The 18,572-nt window shown below is 53.4% G+C and overlaps 1 protein-coding gene across 3 annotated transcripts in view; it reads right to left on the bottom strand.

Annotated features, from left to right (window-relative positions):
* Positions 1-18,572, bottom strand: part of GSN (gelsolin) — a 53,627-nt gene that overhangs the window by 15,781 nt on the left and 19,274 nt on the right. Inside the window, exons 2-6 of one of the 3 annotated variants that reach the window (XM_046021993.1) lie at positions 11,064-11,134; positions 8,832-9,036; positions 8,001-8,155; positions 2,116-2,277; positions 498-647 (exon numbers count right to left, since the gene is read on the bottom strand). In XM_046021993.1, the coding sequence (XP_045877949.1) occupies positions 498-647; positions 2,116-2,277; positions 8,001-8,155; positions 8,832-9,036; positions 11,064-11,087 (696 nt within the window). In that variant the 5' untranslated portion in view covers positions 11,088-11,134. Of the gene's footprint in view, positions 1-497; positions 648-2,115; positions 2,278-8,000; positions 8,156-8,831; positions 9,037-11,063; positions 11,135-11,184; positions 11,656-18,572 lie in introns of those variants that run through there. The other 2 variants (XM_046021992.1, XM_046021994.1) reach the window with 2 other exon arrangements.

Consider the following 18,572-nt stretch of genomic DNA (forward strand, 5'->3'; position numbering starts at 1 on the left):
CAAGTAGGAGCCAAAGGGCATAGAGCAGGTCTCCTCCTTTTCCGGGTGAATTCTGCCTCTATTGATATGTCCTCAAAGAGCAATGGCTGGCAATGCCATCCTGCATTTCCCTAAATGGGCCATAAATCAGTAGGAATGATCCAAGGAGGAAAGAGGGGATTGGTTCAGTTGTCTCTTTCCCATCTGGCTGCAGGACCAGGACTGCTCTCAAGACATGCCACAACCCTCCTCCTCAGTTCCGTGGAGGACCTGGCCTTCCCAGCTGGAGGGTGTGGCTCACACAACTCCAGCAGGCGCCAGGCCCTGGATTCCAGCCCCACCTCTCAGGGGAGTCTGGGAATTGCCGGGGAAGCTGCTCTTCCCCACTCTCTGAGGAGTTCCAGCTTAGTGGAAAAACAACTGTGCCTCATGATTGCCTAACCGACAGAGGGACAGAAGGAGCAGCCCAGATCTGCGCTCAGCCCCACCCTGCACCCCTGGGGTACGGCTGTGCATACCTGGAGCATCGCCTCAGGCTCAGCACCCTCCTCCGACACGTGCACTTGGGCCCGGCCACTCCGCTCGTTGTCCCGGATGCCCTTGGACACCTGTGTGGCCTTCAGCCTCTCAAATCGGTTGCTGTTGGAGCCACACCACTGGTAGATGTCCTATAAGACAGGGACCCTGTGTCAGGCAGCGCCCCAGCCTCTCGAATCAGCCCCACCCAATGACACGGCAAGGAGGGGACTCCGGGGCGGGAGTTAAGTCCCCCTCTTTCTGGGCCTGCCCACGTGACACTAACAGGGCCCACACACGCCCACACCCAAGCACAGTGGGCGTGATCCACGTGCGCCAGCGTGTGCGAGTACACAGCTTGGAACGTGTTTCACACACAGAATGTGCATAAATATGCCCGCCGGCTGGTGGGAGTGGAAATTGGCACAACCACGTTGGAAAACCCTTCGGCTGCGGCTACTAGAGATCGGCGAACGGCTCTGCTGGGACAGCACCCCTCCCACAGGCGCACTCCACGTGCCCCCGAGACCCACGGGAGAACACTCGGGGAGCGCGCCTGGAATTGCCTCGAACCAGAAACCGAGTGCCCAGGAACAACAAAAGCATAGATAAATAGGGACACATCAGCCCAGTTCAAGGTGACGTAGCAAGGAGAATGGACAATCTGTGAGTAGATGCCGTACGGAGAGAGCTCAGAAACAGAATGTTGATCAGAAGTCGTCAGAAGAATGATTCTGTGCATCAGTTCAGAGGCGGGTGGAACCCTGCTATGCGGCTCAGAGTTCGGGAGGATGGATGCCCGTGGGCTTGAAGGGACTGGATGGGGACAGGGGAGGACTTCTGTGAGCTCATGACCTTCTGTGTCTTGATCCGGGTGTTGGCTACACCAGGTGCTCCCTTTGAGAAACCCACTGAGCGGTACACTCAGGATTCACACACTCTTTCGTGGACCTATTATACTTTAATAAAAAGCTTACGCTCAGTATATTTGCCTCTGTTTGCATGGACATCACAGCACGAACCCAAACGAGGGGGTGCTGGAATGTCTGGCCATGCCCATTTGCGGGGAGGAGTGCACGTGGATGGCAGGAATGGGTACAAAGCATCACACGTCCGTAAGCTGGGCTGGGGTAAGTGCACCCCATGCACATCGCCATACGTAAGTGTGCATGTCCTTGAACAGCACTCCAGAGTCTACGTGTGCAGACACTCATCATGGTACGTGTGTCTGCGTCTGGTGGGCAAGAGCCGGTAGATCTGGCACACGCCTGTGTCTGTGAGTGACTATGTATAAAAAGGTCCATGAAATGTGCATAGGAACACAAGATGTCAGGGAATCTAGCCGTCAGTCGGAGTCCGAGTACACTGCGCACAAGGTCTGTGCACCCGGGTATGATGGGCTTGAGTCTGCCCACGGGGGAGTCTACGCAGGCCGGGTGCCTCTGTCCTCCAGTCTCTGCAAGTGTGTCAGACTCGTGCACAGAACACATGTCCACATGGGGGCTGCTGTTCCCAGGGCTTGCTGGCCCATGTTTTTGCGTGTCCCCCTCCCCAGAGTCGGGCCCGGCCAGGCCAGAAGCATCTCAGGGGCCCCTGGGAAAGGGAAGGGGGGGGACTCACGTTGCCGAGGTCCAAGATGAAGCAGTCACCATTGTTGAAGCTCTCCCAGGACATGGGCACCTCGGTGGCGCGGACCACACGCCGCCCTTTGACTTGGAAGAGTCTCTGCACCACTACTTCATTGGGCACCACATGCTTGAATCCTGACGCCACGCCTCCTTTCTGTTGAGTCAAGCAGACAGCGTCAGTCCAGGGCAGTGGGTCCAGGGAAGCAGATATGGGGGGGGGGGGGGGTGCAGGGGGAGGGGCAAACTGAAGGAAATTCTGGCTTGTGGACCGGCGGCCTTCCCTGGATGGAGTCTACCTGCTGCCAGCCCTTTGAATCTCATGCTCTAGTAACAAAGACCCCTAGGTCCACTTGCCTGAATTGAAAAGCTACAGACAGTCCTTTCTCAACAGCAGCATTTCCCAAGGAATGCTCTAAGAACTTTGGCCCTCCAAGTTATTCTGCAAGGAAAGGGCTGCAGGATGACTGAAGCACAGGGAATGCTTCTTACTGGCTCCCGGACTGTTCACAATGCATGTCAGCCTAAACAGGCTCTGAGAAGTCCTATGGCAAAGAAATGGCTTCCCTTTTGTTTAATACAACATTTTCCTACCTTACAGAATCAAGAACTGCTTTCTCTACCACATCCTGCCTGCAGCTCCCGTGTTCTGCAAAACCATTTTGAGAAATGCTAATCCCAAGCTTTCCCATCCTTCCAGACTCTCCAGGAAGATGGCTCCAACCCACACCTCCCTACTCCCTACAACCTACACCACCGGACTGTAGCAAGTCGTGCCCAGCTGGGCCTTCAGGGGCAGCTGTGGGTCAAGTACAGAGCACCGACCTCAGGGTCAAGTCCCGCCCTGCCACTAGCATGCTGGGTGACTCTGGGTAAGTCTCTTCCCCTCTCTGAGCCTCTCCTTTCTGCAATGGGGACAGAAATCCCTGCTCTGCCACTCTCTGCAGTGGTCATAAGTCCCAGGGAAGGGGCCTTCAGCAGGCCTGCCCTGCTCCAGTCAAAACTGCCCTGGACTTAAGAGAAACCAAGTAAATGGGCCTGGCTTTCTCACCAGTGGTCCCCAGCCCCAGTATGACAAGTCAGAGATGACAAGGTCCTTACAGAGCTTCCCATTTTCCTCGTGGTAAACTGAAGCCCAAAGATGTGAAGGGACTCGCTCAAGGGCAGCCAGCAAGTGCATGGCAAAGCTCAGGCAGAAACTTCACCTCCCATTCCCAGGCTGGCTCCACGTGCCATGGGGGTGGAGGCAGAAAGGCTCCCGCCAAGGCCAGAAATGTGGACTCCCCGCCCAGGCCCCTTCTGCCACCTTACTTTGCAGAGCAAAGGAGTGAGTTTAAATTGGGCTCTTATTATGCCTATACAGGTAAGCAATATAGAAGTGCCGGTGCAATGACGATGCCCATGGTGCTGGGCGTTCTGCACACATCATCTATGAGGAAGGTGTCCTTATCCCCATCTTACAGATGAGGAAAGCGGAGTCCAGAAATGAAGGGACTTACCCAAGAGCTCACAGCTAGTGCGTGATGGAGCTAGGATTCGAACCCAAGTGTGACTGAATCTATACGGCCCCCATTCTTCCCCCAACATCAGGTTTTCTTAGAGCAAAGGTAACTAGGGTCACCCAGGACAGTAGGCAGAAACAAGTCACTGCTCAGAGCAAAGTGGGTCCAGTAGAATTGGGAGGGAGACAAACCATAAATGACTCTTAATCTCACAAAACAAACTGGGGGTTGCTGGGGGGAGGTGGGATTGGGAGAGGGGGAGGGGGCTATGGACATTGGGGAGGGTAAGTGCTATCGTGAGTGCTGTGAAGTGTGTAAACCTGGCGATTCACAGACCTGTACCCCTGGGGATAAAAATACATTATATGTTTATTAAAAAAAAAAAAATTTGGAAGGGGAGGCGAACCATAAGAGACTATGGACTCTGAAAAACAACCTGAGGGTTTTGAAGGGTCAGGGGTGGGAGCTTGGGGGAACAGGTGGTGGGTAATGGGGAGGGCACGTTTTGCATGGAGCACTGGGTGTTGTGCAAAAACAATGAATACTGTTACGCTGAAAAAATAAATAAAATGGAAAAAAAATGGTTATAATAAAAAAAAAAAAAGAAGAGTTGTTTCTCCTGTTGTAAGTGAAGCGCCCCCTGGTGTCCTTTCTTGGTACCAGCCAAGACCTTTCAAGAGCATTCCCTTAGGCTGAGCCGGGCTGCCCAAGGTGTTCACAGATGCTTTCCCTCCAGCCTGCTTCACCGGCCCTCTTGCAGGGGGGCAGGTGAGGAAAGAAGATGCAAAGCCCTGTGCTCACCTGGTAATAACCGCAGAGGCTGCCACTTAATAAGCCCATCCCTGGGAGGGGGCCACCTGCTTGCAACTTCTTTACACACATGCGATCGGGTCCTCACAATAAGCCCCTAAGGGGGGGGGACCCTCGTTACCCCACTTCACAGACTAGAAAACTGAGATCCAAAGAGGTTACCCAGGTTAGCCCAGGGTCCCAGCTAGTTGGTGGCAGTACTTTCAAGTTCGCCCCTCCAGGGACCCAGCCTTGCCCATCTACCAGCCCAGGAACTCCTTAGTGTCCATAGACAGCCCTGACCCAAGGACTTTGTTCCGCCGGAGGTAAACAGTCAATGGATCTGAAAAGCTTTCCCAAAAGATGCTGGAAGGACACACCAACCATTTCCACGGATTCCTCAGAGATGAGGAAAAGGGGGCGTGGCAGAAGAGAAAAGCCCTTAACTCTTTTTTATACTTTTCTGAACTATTTCACTTGTTCAAGCATGCTTTTGTTATTTAAAAATAGAAACTTTTTTTTTAAAAAAAGGACAAGGGTTGTTTTATGTCATAAATCTCGGTTTCAACAAATTCTCTGTATGTGAATTTTATTTCATGGCTGTGGACATGAATCTCCTGATTAATTAACTTCCCAATCTAGGAAATTAGACTTGAAAACACGAACAGAAAGATAAAAGCAAGCTCTTGGAAGACATTAGTAGATCTACAAGTACAGGGGGTGGAAATTTTCACTGTAATCTTTAGAACTGGTTGTTGTTCTATATGGTCTAATTATTAGGTGAGCAGAGATTGGCATCACATTACTTGAACAAAATTCAATAGATGGTCTTAAAAGTCACTTTCCAAATTAAAGTGATGAAATATATATATAGATATATGTATCAATATACATATATCTATATATACATATATATATCTATATATATGTATTATATATATAGAGAGAGAGAGTTCCCTATCTATACATGAATATACATAGTTATATGCTCATAGAGAAACATTACCCATTTGGTGTTGGTCTGGGTCCAGGATATATATTATATATATACAGATATATATAATTTTTGTGTATATCTATATATACATCTGTAAAGTTGAATTTGGTGTATATCTTTAAAAGTAGAATCATGGAGAGCTTTAACTTTCTAAAACCTGTATTTCTATAATGTTTGACACTTTACAAAAAGCTTGTACTACTCTTGTAGTCAGAGAAAGAAAAAAAAAGCTACAAAGTTTTACATTTCTTAAAATGTTTAACTGTTTATAAAACAAAGAAAATGTTGGGGCTGGTCCCCTCCACCCCCTAAACTCTGGGCTCCTTATCTAAGAGATGGGAGGGAGGCCCGAAAAGGCTCCCTGGGGCTCGGGGCTTCTCTGACTCAGCTCAGCCCAGATTCTGTTTGAACAAAGGGTTTCCTATAACCCAGTCGCAAGGGGTCCCGACTGTCTGAGAGGTGGAGGAGGAAGGGGAAGAGGAGGAGAGATGGACAGACTCTAGAAAGTGCGGTACTTTTAAGGATTGAGGGGTTGCAGAACAAGAGGGGCCAGGCTCTATGACAGCCCTTTCTAGTGGCTCCTGTCCCCTCCCTGCCCCTTCTCAAACCCCGAGGGCAGAATCGGTTCTGAGGAGCAGGCTTTCACAGGAACAAGTCTTGCGTGACAAGCTCCGCTCCTTGGGGATCTATAATTGATGAGGGCGCCAGGCCAAGAACTTTAGGCCTGCCAAGTGCGGGGGCAGCTGGAGGACTTGCAGAAGGTGGAAAACAGGACCAGCTTTGGACCTCCCATTTCCACCCGGAGGAGCCTGGGCCTTTCAGGACTCAAGCCCCAAATACAGTCCCAGAAGCTCCCTGGAGGCTGCCTCAGAGTATGGCCCAAGAACATCCTAGAGAAAAGCACCAGAGGGCAGAGGCGGCTTGCTACCCATGCAGATTCCTAGGCCCCATCTGCACAAAGGTCAGAGACCAGGGAGGCTCGAAACATCCTCTCGAAGCCCCTCTGTGCTAGGCCCTTCACACTGAATCCCAGCTCCAGCTTTTATGAGCTCTGTAAGCTGCTAACCTGATCCAGAGAGGAGCGGCTCTGTCCACACAGCAGCAACAATAAACACGCACAGTTGTGACAGGCCCGATAAGCGTGTGAGAGCACTCGGCCACAGGCATCCAGCTGGCCTGAAGCCTCACAGCAGAAGGGGGTAGCCCTGGGTCCTGATCCTTAATCTCCCTGACTCCTCGCCAAGTGCTCTTGCCACTTCCTGCCCTAAGGACTGCAAAAAGGTCTGGTCCTTCTCCAGCTCTGGGGCCTGGGTCCCAACCTTCTCACCTCCTCTTCTTAATATACCAAGGCCTCATAAAGGAAGAAGGCAGAGCTGGACGGGTCAGCAGGAGGCTGTGGGTCCGGATCAACTGGCAGACAAGGGGTGCTAGGGAGGCCCCAGGGCATCCAGCCCAGCTCCACCCAGCCCAGGCCCGAGTCCCTGTTCCCAGAACACACCCTGCTGTTTGCTATCTCAGTCTCCCAGTGCTTTCCCATTATCCAATCCCCTGTGTCTCACATGAGCAGACCCTGTTCACACCCTGTTGGCACAGAGGACCCTAAGGTCCAGAGAGGGACAATGACTTCCCTAAGGTCACACAGCCCATCAACAGCACAGATGGGGCTTTACCCCTGTAGGAGAACCCGGCTCACGAGAGGCAGGGTGGTGTAGTGGGAAGAATGCTGGGAGTCAGGAGATCTTGGTTCTAGTCCTGGCTCTGGGACTGACTTGCTATGTGACCTTGAACCAGTTGCTTAATCTCTCTGTGCCTCAGTTTCCCTCCCTACCTTCCAATAAGATTTTTGGACTCTGACATTAAGGCCCATCTGGCTTTCAAAGCTTGTGATCCCCTCCCTATCCTGACCAAAGAGAACCACCGCTTTGGAAACCTGCGGCTTTCCTGAGCCCTTTCATTTCCCAATTACCCTTGATCAAATTCTCTCTCCAGGCCTGAAGGGCAGGTACAACAGGCTCTCGTGTAACCAGAGAGGAAAGGGAGGCTCTCAGAGATGCCAAGTGGCTGCTTTGTCACACAGCATATCAGGGCAGAGCCTCTCAGGGCTCCTAGCTTGGCTTTGCTCAGCACCACCTGGCTGAGGGTTGCTGGCGAAGAGCTCTGTGTTGACTCAGACTCATCAGGGTTCAAGTTCAAGGGGGATTCGAATGAGGAAGGTGGTCAAGGGTGCCCTTTCAAATGCCTAACACGCGGCCTTCTGTTGGCAGGGCCTAAGCACTAGTGGGTGCAGGAACAGGACTGCTGGGAAAGTGATAGGCTGTGTCCCCACCCCTCGCTTCCGGGGCTAGGAAGACAATCCTGTGAAGCGATGAATTTTCTTCTCCCCATTTTAAGATAAGAATCAAAAGCTCAAAGAGGCAGTGTGATCTGTCCAAGGTCACAGAGCTAGGAAGGTCCAGGATTCAAACCCAGGACTAGCCAGCTCCAAAGGCCAAGCTCTGACCAATGTGCCACACCACCCGACGAGACTGAGAGATGGGTGGACCTGAGCGAGCTCTGCCATTGGTGCCTCTGTCCCTAGTGCCTGGGACCTACCTTGTACTTGAGGCCAGACTTGAAGTAGCCCAGGAAGGTGGCCGACTCGAAGCCCTGGACCTCACGGTGCTGCACGGCCCGGCCATTCAGGTAGTCATCCAACTGCACGGTGAAGATGGCGGCAGCCCCGCTCTCGTCCTGGCTGCACTCATTGCCTGGGGGGTTTCAGAGCAGTGTGAGCCTGGCTTCCCAAAAAGCGGTCCCAGACTCCCAAGGAAGAAGAGTCCAGAGCCCCCGGGGCAGCCCTGGCATGGCTAGAGAAGCTGAGCAAGCCCCTGCCTTCTGTGGGCCTCAGCTGACCCATCTGTATAATGGGGCAGTCAGAGCTGGACTCCATGGTCTGTAAGAGTCCTCTCAGCTCTGACACGTCCCCCGTAGTCACTTGGCACTCGTTCCCCCACACTTACTCTCAGACCTCTAGGCGTGAAGTCGGGCCCAGGACCAGTGGTTCAATTCACAGATTAGGAAAGTGAGGCACGGGGGGTGGGGGAGGGCAGGATTTATGTCCCAGCAGAGGCTCCGCTCCTGACTCCGAAGGGCAAACTGGGGTGTGACTGGGAAGTCGGCCCCAGCTTTGAGCACCACAGGAACGTCTCGAACCCTCAGACACTCTCGTGAGGTCATGTGGTATTGTCACCACGTCCCCTCTGCAGAGCTTCTGAGTGACCTGCCAGAGGGCAGAGCTGGCGTCTGACCTGGAACAGGCTGGCTCTGAAGTCTCGGGACACCACTAGCCAAGGGGCTGGCACATTTCTGATGCCCAGCAGTCGCGCAGTTCCCGCGGGCGCTTCCTGGAGACCATGCGCTTTACAGGGGAGGGGGCGGCCTCACCGAGCCAGTAGTGGAGATCATACTGCAGGTTCCCGTTCCTCAACTTCACTGTCTTCAGGATGACGTAGGCGTCGCCTGTGAAGAAGTCTCCATAGAGGTTGGGGGGCACGGGCACCAGGTCAAACTTCTCCACGCGCCAGATCTGCAGGCCGGGCTCCTTCCCCGCCTTGAGGAACTCGGGGTGTTCCACCACCATGCTGCTGGGCTGGAAGAGACAGGCGGAGCCTGAGTGGGGGCTGAGGTCTGGGTGAGGAGAGACCCCAGGGCACGAGGGAGGGTGGTTTCCAGCCCCAAGAGCGTCTCACTTGAGCCTCTGACCATCCCCGCCCCTGAGGCAAGTCTATTCCTGTCTCTGTGAGTGAGCAAACAGGGCAGAGTTTAGGCTCCAGACCCTGTCCCTGACCAGAGTCTGTCTCACCTCCTCAGCTCACTGGTGACAGAGGGACAGAAGGCTCTACCTTCCTTCTCCCTCCCTTTCTTAGTGCCAATTGCAAGGGGCAGCTGAGGCATGGAGAGGTGAAGTGATTCTGCCAAGGACCCCCAGCTAGGAAGTGGCAGAGCAGGAACCGCCCACGAGATCCAAGAGCATAAACTCTGGAGCCATAGGGAGACCCCCTCAGATGTCAAAGGTAAATCTGGGCGTTCCCAGGGGTTCAGCGTGTTCCTTTCCAGCATCCTCAGCGGCTCTTAGAACTAGAAAGGTCCTCAGACAGCTCATTATTCAACCCCATTCTGCAGATCTGGAAATTGAGACCCAAACAGGGGAAGGGACTGGCCCAAGGTCACACAGCCTGTTTGCTTTTGTCTTTGGAAGATTTCCCACGTCCCACCCATGTCCCCATCACACTCCCAAGAAGGGCCTAGAAGACTGAGCCCAAGTGGCCTCCTGCGCTGTTTGCCTCCTCCCTCCTGCCCCCCCCAACATCCCACCCCCAATTCCATTTCTTGGAAAAGGTGGAGAGGAGGCAGCCAGGGTCTGTAGGAGCCTGTTGGAGATGAGGTGGTCAAGGATGGGGGAAAGGCCATACGACATGCACAGGGGCTAGAGATGGAGCGGAGCAGGATGGTTAGCCTGGAGCCAGAGGGCAGAAGTCAGCAGGCACAGGTCACCTCAGGCCGGAGGATGGATCTAAGGGAAACCAGATGGGGAGAACTCAGGCAGAGGGTAGAGAAACACAAAAGGAAAACAGGAGAGAGAAGGAGAAACCAGACAGGGCAGACATATCAGGGAAGGGAGAATACATAAGAGTAACGAGGATAAGCAGACAGGGGTGAGGTCATACAAAAAAAGCAGGGGGGGATACTGGAGAGGGGAAAAAGACATCAGACGACAAAGAAGAATATGAAATGAAAGAAAAAATCAGAGGAGGGGTCCAAGGACAAGATATATCCCTGTGACTAAACCTCTCTGTTGCCTGGGAGCAGGAGAGCTCTGGTTGGCCTGAGAAATCAGGATAAGTGACCACCCTGCACGCTTCCACTGCGGAGGCCTCTTGGCCATGGGCCTGACAAATGTGTAATCGTAAACCGTGCAGTGGTCCCTGACTCTGCTACTTCCCGATCTCCTGCTCCCTACTTCAGCGCACTCATGACGGACCCCAGGCCCGGGCCAATGCTGAGATGGGAGTCTAAGCCCTGAGGCTTTATAAATACCAAAGAACGATTTGTTTCCACTACGGGTTACTGCATGTAGTTTTGTCCATTTCTACAGGAAGGCAACTCAGTACATTCTCTGCAAGTTATTCACAGACTGTAAGGGCCGGGAGGGATCTTAGAGACAAGCCTCTCGTGGCCCACACTGTTGGGGAAGGAAAGCAACTCATTCATGGTCACTCTGCCATCTGGTAACAGAGCAGGGACCCCAGCTTCCAATTCCACACTGGGTGCCAGCCTCCCTCCCGCGGCACACTCAGGATCAGCAGTCACTGTCAACGGCTCAGCCCTCAGGCTGTTCAAGATCCTAAAGTGTATTCTGAAACATCAGAGATTAAATGTCGTTCCAGACCAAAAAATACAAAAAAAAAAAAAAAAAAATCAGAAAGGAGAGAGAAATCAGGCAGAGGGAAAAAGAGAAATCAAGAGGCGGAGATGAGTAGGAAATCAAAAGGCAGAGGCTAGGAAACAAGAAACCCGGCCAAGGTGAGGTTAGCCTCTAGGGAGGGAAACAGCCAGGCGCCCTGAGGTTCCCACCCCCAATCCACGGGAGCCCCGGAAGCAGCAAGAGATACTTACAAAGCAACAAAACAGTTTTTCCATTCTAGACCTGAATTACTCCCCTTTTCCTAGCGCTGTATCTGCAAGAACTTACAATAGAGAGTTACTCCGGGAGTCCCCGGGCCCCCCGGGCACTCACCCGCGCCTGGGGCACCCGCCCCTGGGCCGCCCGTGCCTGGGTCGTCCCTCGGGACGCGGTGGCGGTGGCCGTGAGAGCTGGCGGCGACAGCGCGCACAGCGCCACAACCAGCGCGCAGAGCAGCACGGGCGCAGAGTGGTGCCGGGCCATGGCAGCACCGGAGGCAGAAGACCCCAGTCCGCAGCCTCGATCTCCGGGTCACTGACCCTATATAGCCGCCGGCCCTTCCCACTCGACCCGGGGACCGCCCTTCAGGGAGGGCGCGGGGCCGGGGAGGGGCGGGGATCTGGCCTGGAGTTTGGAGACTTTGGGGATCCAACCCTGACCGACCCGACTGGGCGTGGCTGTCCCTTCACCCCTGCTCCGGGGGTGAGACCAAGCAAAGGGCCTGACACACAGCAGGCGCCAACGCAATGCACACTAAAGGGGTGCATGCAGGTAGGAAAGGAGCTCAGCCTCCTGTGTGCCCCACGCAAGCCCGGCCCCTCCCGTCTCTGCACCTAACATCTCCAGCAAAAACATAAAAAACTGGTTTTGAAGGCTTTCCACACATATAAGGGCTCAGAGCGCCTCACATCCTTTACAGGTAGGCAGTATGGACAGCCCCATTTTACAAAGAGAAAAACAGTGTGGAATGGTCAAGTCAAGCAACTTGCACACAACTAGGAAATGATGCAGCCAAGATCTGAACCCAGGTAGACCCGGCTGGAACCCACCTAGGCAGCAGGCAGCTGCCCCCAGCCTGGGGCGGGAGTGCAGGGGGCTTGCCCTCACTGCTCCAGTGAGCAAGCAAGACGCCAGAGGGACAGGCAGACCTCTGGGCTCCTGAGACTGCAGGTGCTAATTTACTCGAGACCACCCTCCTTTCCTTCTTTTTAAACAGTTTGTTTTTATTTTTTTAAGACTTTATTCATTTATCTGGGGGAGGGGGAGCACACCCGAGCAGAGGGAGGGGCAGAGGGACCAACAGACTCCCTGAGTCCAACACAGGCAGGACCCCAAGATCAAGACTTGAGCCGAAGTCAGACGCTTAACTGACCAAGCCACCCAGGTGCCCCAACAGTTTTTATTTTAAAAAGGTTTTATTTGGGGGCACCTGGGTGGCTCAGTGGGTTAAGCCTCTGTGGTTCGTCTCAGGTCATGATCTCAGGGTCCTGGGATCGAGCCCTGCATTGGGCTCTCTGCTCAGCAGGGAGCCTGCTTCCCCCCCCCCCCCTATGCCTGCCTCTCTGCCTACTTGTGATTTCTCTCTCTGTATCGGATAAATAAAATCTTTAAAAAATAAATTAGAAGTTTTATTTTTATCACAACTTAAGTTCACCTATTTGTACAAAGTTGTTCCCTCTCTACTCAGTTCTCCCCAGGAGCAACCTATTCTATCTACCTCCTTTAGCTGATGCTTTTGGACTTACCCTCCTGTCTTAAATACCAAGTGCTTGCTGGTTCTTGCAGTTGTTGGCAGTTGTTCTGTGGGTTTATGTGTCCCCCCCACCCAGGGGCAGAGGTCTTTTTTCAGTTCCAGATCTTATCTATTAGCTGCCCTGGGGAAGACAGGGATTTAAGTCTCTTCCCCACTCCAAGGCTCCCTTCCCACCCCCCCCCCACTGTCCCCAGTGTTGTGTTAGAACAAATACCGTTCTGAGTGGAGGCCTGCCTCCCACCTCCACCAACCCCTCTCCTCCCTCCCACCCCTCTGCTGGATCCACTTCTCTTTCCAAGTTCTTCTTCCATCCTCTCTCCCAACAGCCTAGTGCTATGACAGGAAACAAACCGGGGAGCTGGAGACTTGGGTTTGACCCCCGCCTCCACTGTGCCTCAGTCTCCCCATCTACTAAGTGGGTATAATAATTGCTGAGGATTAAATCACTCTGTAGGTAAGAAAATGGCCTGGTCTGCAACTAGGTAAATGGGAGTTCCTGTCCTCATGCTCCCCAAGCTATGGTCACCTCTCCCAGCTCATCCAGGAGACCAGCTTCTATCGAATCAGGCTGAAGTTTGCCCTGTACCACCCCCAACTTCCTCCCACGTGAGAGTGTCTATGGGTCAGATAAAGAGCTAAGGGAACACACAGGGAGAAGGCAATTCAGACTGTAGGGATTACAAGGAAGCTTCATGATAGAAAGGACTTGTGACCTAGGCCTCAAAGGACAAGGAGGAGGGAGATTGAGAATAAAAGACATTCTAGGAGGGGGAACAGCATGGGCAAAGGGCAAGCAAACACAGGCCACATCCAGTGGATAAGGAGGGGTCCAGCCTAAAACACAGGGAGAAAGGAGAGATGAGAGTGTGGCAGGCGTCACAGCAGCCCGTGTGTCCTGCTGGAGTCTGAACGTCATCTCGGTGTCCATGGGGAGTCCCAGGGAGGTGCCCGAGGTCTCGGGGCTGCGTGCCTAGGCGTGGGCTGGCAGAGTCTGCATTCAGAGCTCTTCCCTCTCGCTGGGGATTTGGAGGATTATAAAAACCCCACAGTTCCTATAAGCTCTTGCCGTAAGCATAAACCGGTTTCACCTCTCTCGATAGCAATTTAGCTCCCCAAATTCAAGGAAGATACAATAAAACAAAGTTCCACTTCCTTCAGTATTACTTACAAAGAAACACCAAAATATATGTGCAAGGACGTTCACTGAAGCATTGTTTGAAGGAAACTGGAAAGGACCCAAGTGTCCCGGTTCAATAAATTATGGAGCCTCCATACAATGGACCACTTTGCAGCTGTGAAGAAAGAATGAGCTGGATCTGATCGTGCCCGCCACACAGTAGGGAGGCAGGAAGCAATGAGAAACCTCTAAGTGCAAAAGGCAAATTGTACAAGGACTAGCATCTGGTTCCTCTCCTCTTTTTGGTAAAGGTTCCATTTTTGCATACATCCTTTTCCCCTCAAGGAGGGGGAACCCCAAACCGTCCAGGCAGTTTGCTTGAAAGGCACAAAGGGGGAGAGTTTCGCCCGTGAATAAAGCCGTGGCCACCTGAGGCTGGAGTGAGTGCCCAGATCACGGTCATCTGCCCACGAGGACACCCAAGGGGGACGAGAACATTCTAATGCTGGAAAATGGTGACAAATTACACACCCGGAAAATCTACCAAAAACCAGAGTACCGAACGCTTACAATGGGTGAGTTGTCATGGTATATAACTTACCCCTCAATGTACTTGCCTGGAAATAAAACGAGCTGTAGGATTTGAAACAATTTATAAGAATGTATGCATCCATGGTCATTGGGGTTTTTTTTCTCTTTTTAAGAAGAAATAATACCATTCGAAATAGACTTCAAGTGATGCCTGCTCATTAGACAGCTTGGAAAACACAAAGTAGGAAGAAGGAATTTCCTCCTCCTCCCAGTCCCCAGAGTGAAAGTGAGTTAGCAGCTAGCCTAGCCAAGCTGTCTTTCTGGAGCACTGTGGCCCCAACCTGGCCGGCGGGTGATTCACAGAGGGCTGCTGTGGCTTGGCCTTGGCCTCGGGGGTCACTAACCACCAGCCCAGGGTCCCTGTCCCCCAGGTTACTGATTACAAAGGCCCTGCAGCTTTGCTTGTCACATAGTTCAGGGAGCCTGGGTCCTGAGCCTCGGAGACCTGGTGAAGAAACCCCGGCCCCTTCCCTCTGGGGTGCCCACAGCCTGGAAATTCTTGCTACCAGGCAGCGGCGTGTGTGCTCTGTGATGGGGCACCACGGCTTTACGGCTTTATGCTGCTCCCCGCCCAGGGAGGATGCATGAGTTCGAGACAGCAGGGGGATTGGAGTGCAAAAGAAAAGACCCCTCGGTAAAAAGGAAGAGGCTCAAGTGCTAGGCCTACGTCTGCCACTGACTTCTTGGGTGACTTTGGATAAGTCCCTGTCCCCATCAGGGCCCCAAGTCTCCACATGCCCCATGTAGTGGGACAGCATGCTGTGACTCTTGAGATGCACTGCCAGAGACTGGCTGTGCAACCACATCCAGAAGCTGCGTATCTGTGAGCCTCAGGGTTCCTATCTGTAAAACAGGTGCACTGGCGGGGGTCACTACGGGACCCTCTGATTCAGACAGGCCAGGGCTCCTGATCTGCAGAAGAAGACGCTACCGTCACCGATGCCCCTTCACTTCCGGGTCTGGACATCTCTGGGAGAAGAGAGGGAGGGAAGCTGTGGGGGAGGGGCAACACCGAGTCTCCTCATAGCAACCAGGGGAAACAGGCATTTAAGTCCCCATGTTACAGATGGGGACACAGACTCAGGGAGCTTCAGTCACTGGCTCAAGGACACTCAGCTGGAAGGAGGCACTGCTGAGATTCCAACATAAGCCTGGCCGGCTCTAGTCCCCGAGACCTGTCTGGGGGGATCAAGCAGGACCGCCTGCCACCATCTGGCCCCGGGCAGGGAGCAAGGGCCCTAAACCAGTCCGTAAACCAGCCAAGCCCAGGCCAAGCCTGGCAGCCAGGAGTCTCTGAGGCAGCCAACCACTACCCCCCACCTCCAACACACACACACCTTCCAGGCTGGCGCAGGAGGTCACAGGAAGGCCCTCTGGGCCTCCACATACCTGTGTGAGTACCTGGGACAAAGGCATGTCCTAGGAAGACCCCCAGTTGTGGCCCCTGAACAGAGGAGAAACTGAGGCACCCGTACTCTGGGCCACTCCCAGGCGCTCAGGTAAGGCGTGGTTTCTTTGAGTGGTGGGGGGGCGGGGCAGGCCCTGCCACCACCTATCCTGTGAGCCCTAATCCCTGTTCTCCTCTGGAACTAAGACATCTCCCCGACCCTCAATCTTGGCTGCTCCTAGCTCCCCGCCACTGCCCTGTACCCACTGGACAGCTTTTCAGTGTCTACCACCGGAAGGGGCCCATGTCCCTCCCCTGCAGTTGGACCCCCTCGGTCAGCTCCAGCCCTGCTCCCTCTCTCTCTGTGACCTTAGGCTTGTCTTCATGTCTCTCTGGGCGACGCAAGGCAGCTAGCAGAGACTGGAGGAGGCGACCTCACCCTCCGCCCCCAGCCACTATGTACAAAAAAGGCCCTTGGCTGGGCCTGGAAGACACCACCCTGTTCTCTTCTCTTCGCCCCAAACACTGCCGTTCTTGACTTGTCAGGCAGCCGGCCACTCATGGGAAGTCCTCTCTCCCGGAGCTTGTTTGCCTTCTGGCTTGCTGCTGTTCTCTGGGTCCTCCTGGGAACACCCGCCCCTCTAGCCCTGGATTTTGCTAATTGGAACAATAGTCAGTAAACAGAGAAGCCGGTTATGAAACCCAGCGAAATTGGACAGAGCCTCGGTGCAATGTGGGGAGCCTGTGGACTCGAAAGCCCACAGGTTTCAGAACCTGGGAAATCCTGCTCCTGGGATCAGGGCCTCAGTCTCCTTATCTCTAGAATGGGAGAATGATACCTATCTTGCGGAGAAGCGAGGAGGCCCAAAGGCCCGGCACACAGGACGAGCTCTGCAAAAGTCAGCATCCTGAACTAAGGCCTTGGCTCAGCACGTACACACCGCAGGAGAGGAATGTGGCAGGGCAGGAAAAGGTTACAGATTCCACAGTGAGATTCTTGAGTTGAGGTCGGAGTTGTGTGACCCAAAGCAAGTTACCCTCTCTCGGAGCCTGGGGTCAGCCGTCTGTAAACAGGGATAGTGGGGCCCAGTGAAAGGATGACTGGGAGCTCTGGAGCCAGGCTGCTGGCAGGAGTTACCCAGAGGAGGAGTCGTTAGCTGCAATGTTCACTAGTCCATCCTCTTTGTAGATGATGACACCAAGAATAAGAGTGTCATTTTTTGGAGTCTCACAGCAAGTACCTGGCAGGGCACTCCTAGAACCCAGGTCTCGGCCCCCAGATCAGAGTTGAGGCCTGAGCCCGTGACATGACAGGGTCCCCTGGAAGAGCCAGCTGGACCTCCGCCTTGGCCCCATCTACCCCGGGTGTGGACAGCTGTTGGGGAGATGGCCAGTGGAGCTTGGCTGATGCCACATCCAAGAGGCCAGCTATCCCAGGGACTGAAGCCACTGGCCCTTTCCCAGTTTCCGGAGGTAACCCCACCTAGTGCTGAGAGCCAGCCAGGACAGGACATTGAGAGGGGGCCTGGCCCCACCACTTCCTGACCCTGTGCCCTGGAAGCAGCCAGATTTGGCCATGGCTGCAAGCCCAGCACCCTTCCTGCCAGGGTCCACTTTGTAGTCTGTCTCCCCTTCTCTGGGGGAAGAGCTAGCCCTTCGAGGTTTGGCAGGCCAGAGGCTGGGGCTGTAAACAGTGGCAAAAGCTACGTTCCAGCCCTTCAGGCACCCTGCAGCCCACTAATAGGGGACACAGGGCACAAACACAAATTAGCAGCAAGATAAAGAGGCCCAGTTACAGGCATTGTAGCTGCGGCACCAGGAGAAGATGGGGACCCAGTCTCCATCTGCAAACAGCTGGGGAGGCAGGGCCCATGAAGCCCAAACCAGAGCCAGAATGAGCAGAAGCCATGGGAAGCAGCTCTCTGTTCAGAGGAAAGGCTTTCCAAGGAGAAAAACAATGAGTATGATTGTGGAAAGAGCTCCTGCCAGGAAAATGTGGGTGTAAATCCCTGACCTAGCACTTCCTAGCTGTGTGGCTTTCAGCGAGTTGCTTCTGCTCTCTGGGCCTCAATCTCCTCATCTGTAAAATGGGGATTATAATACCTTCTTCCTAGGGGTTGCTCTGAGAATTTAGTACGGTAAAATATATGTGGGGCTTCACCAAAGTGTTTGGCATAGGGTATACAACTATAAAGAAAGCTTTGGTTACTGTTGGCTGGAAGTTGGGTGAATCACCTCTCTGAGACTGAAGTTTCTTGTGTATAAAACTGGAGTAAAAATACCTTTCTTAGGGCACCTGGGTGGCTCAGTGGGTTGAGCCTTTGCTTTTGGCTCGGGTCATGATCTCAGGGTCCTGGGATGGAGCCCCACATTGGGCTCCCTGCTTGGCAGGGAGCCTGCTTCCCAACCCCCCTCTTCCTGCCTGCTTCTCTGCCTACTTGTGATCTTTGTCTGTCCAATAAATAAATAAAATATTTTAAAAAATACATTTCTCAAAAGCAAGTGGAGGGAACTGAATGAGGCCATAAATGGGGAAGATCTGGGACTATGGCTGGTATAAAATAAATGTTCAAAAAATGCCACTTCCTTTCCCCCTCTTCTGGAGAGGTAATGAGCTGCCCAGTGGTGACCCAGCCAAGAGGACTCGAGTAACAAGTGAACCAGCTCATCTCTAAGGACCCTTTCAGCCCTGGGGCTCTAGGATTCTGAAAGAAACAGGAAAGGCAAAACTGGTTGTGCCATTTCGCCAAAGTCCCCTTCTGCCTGTCTAGGGATCAAGCCTATCCTTCCCCAGGATCCATCAAGCATGTTAGAAGCTCCCAAGACCAACAAGCATCATGGTGGGAACAACAACAACAGGACATCAGAATATA

The sequence above is a fragment of the Meles meles genome, chromosome 11, assembly GCF_922984935.1.
Source record: "Meles meles chromosome 11, mMelMel3.1 paternal haplotype, whole genome shotgun sequence".
In the NCBI taxonomy this organism is placed as follows: Eukaryota; Metazoa; Chordata; class Mammalia; order Carnivora; family Mustelidae; genus Meles; species Meles meles.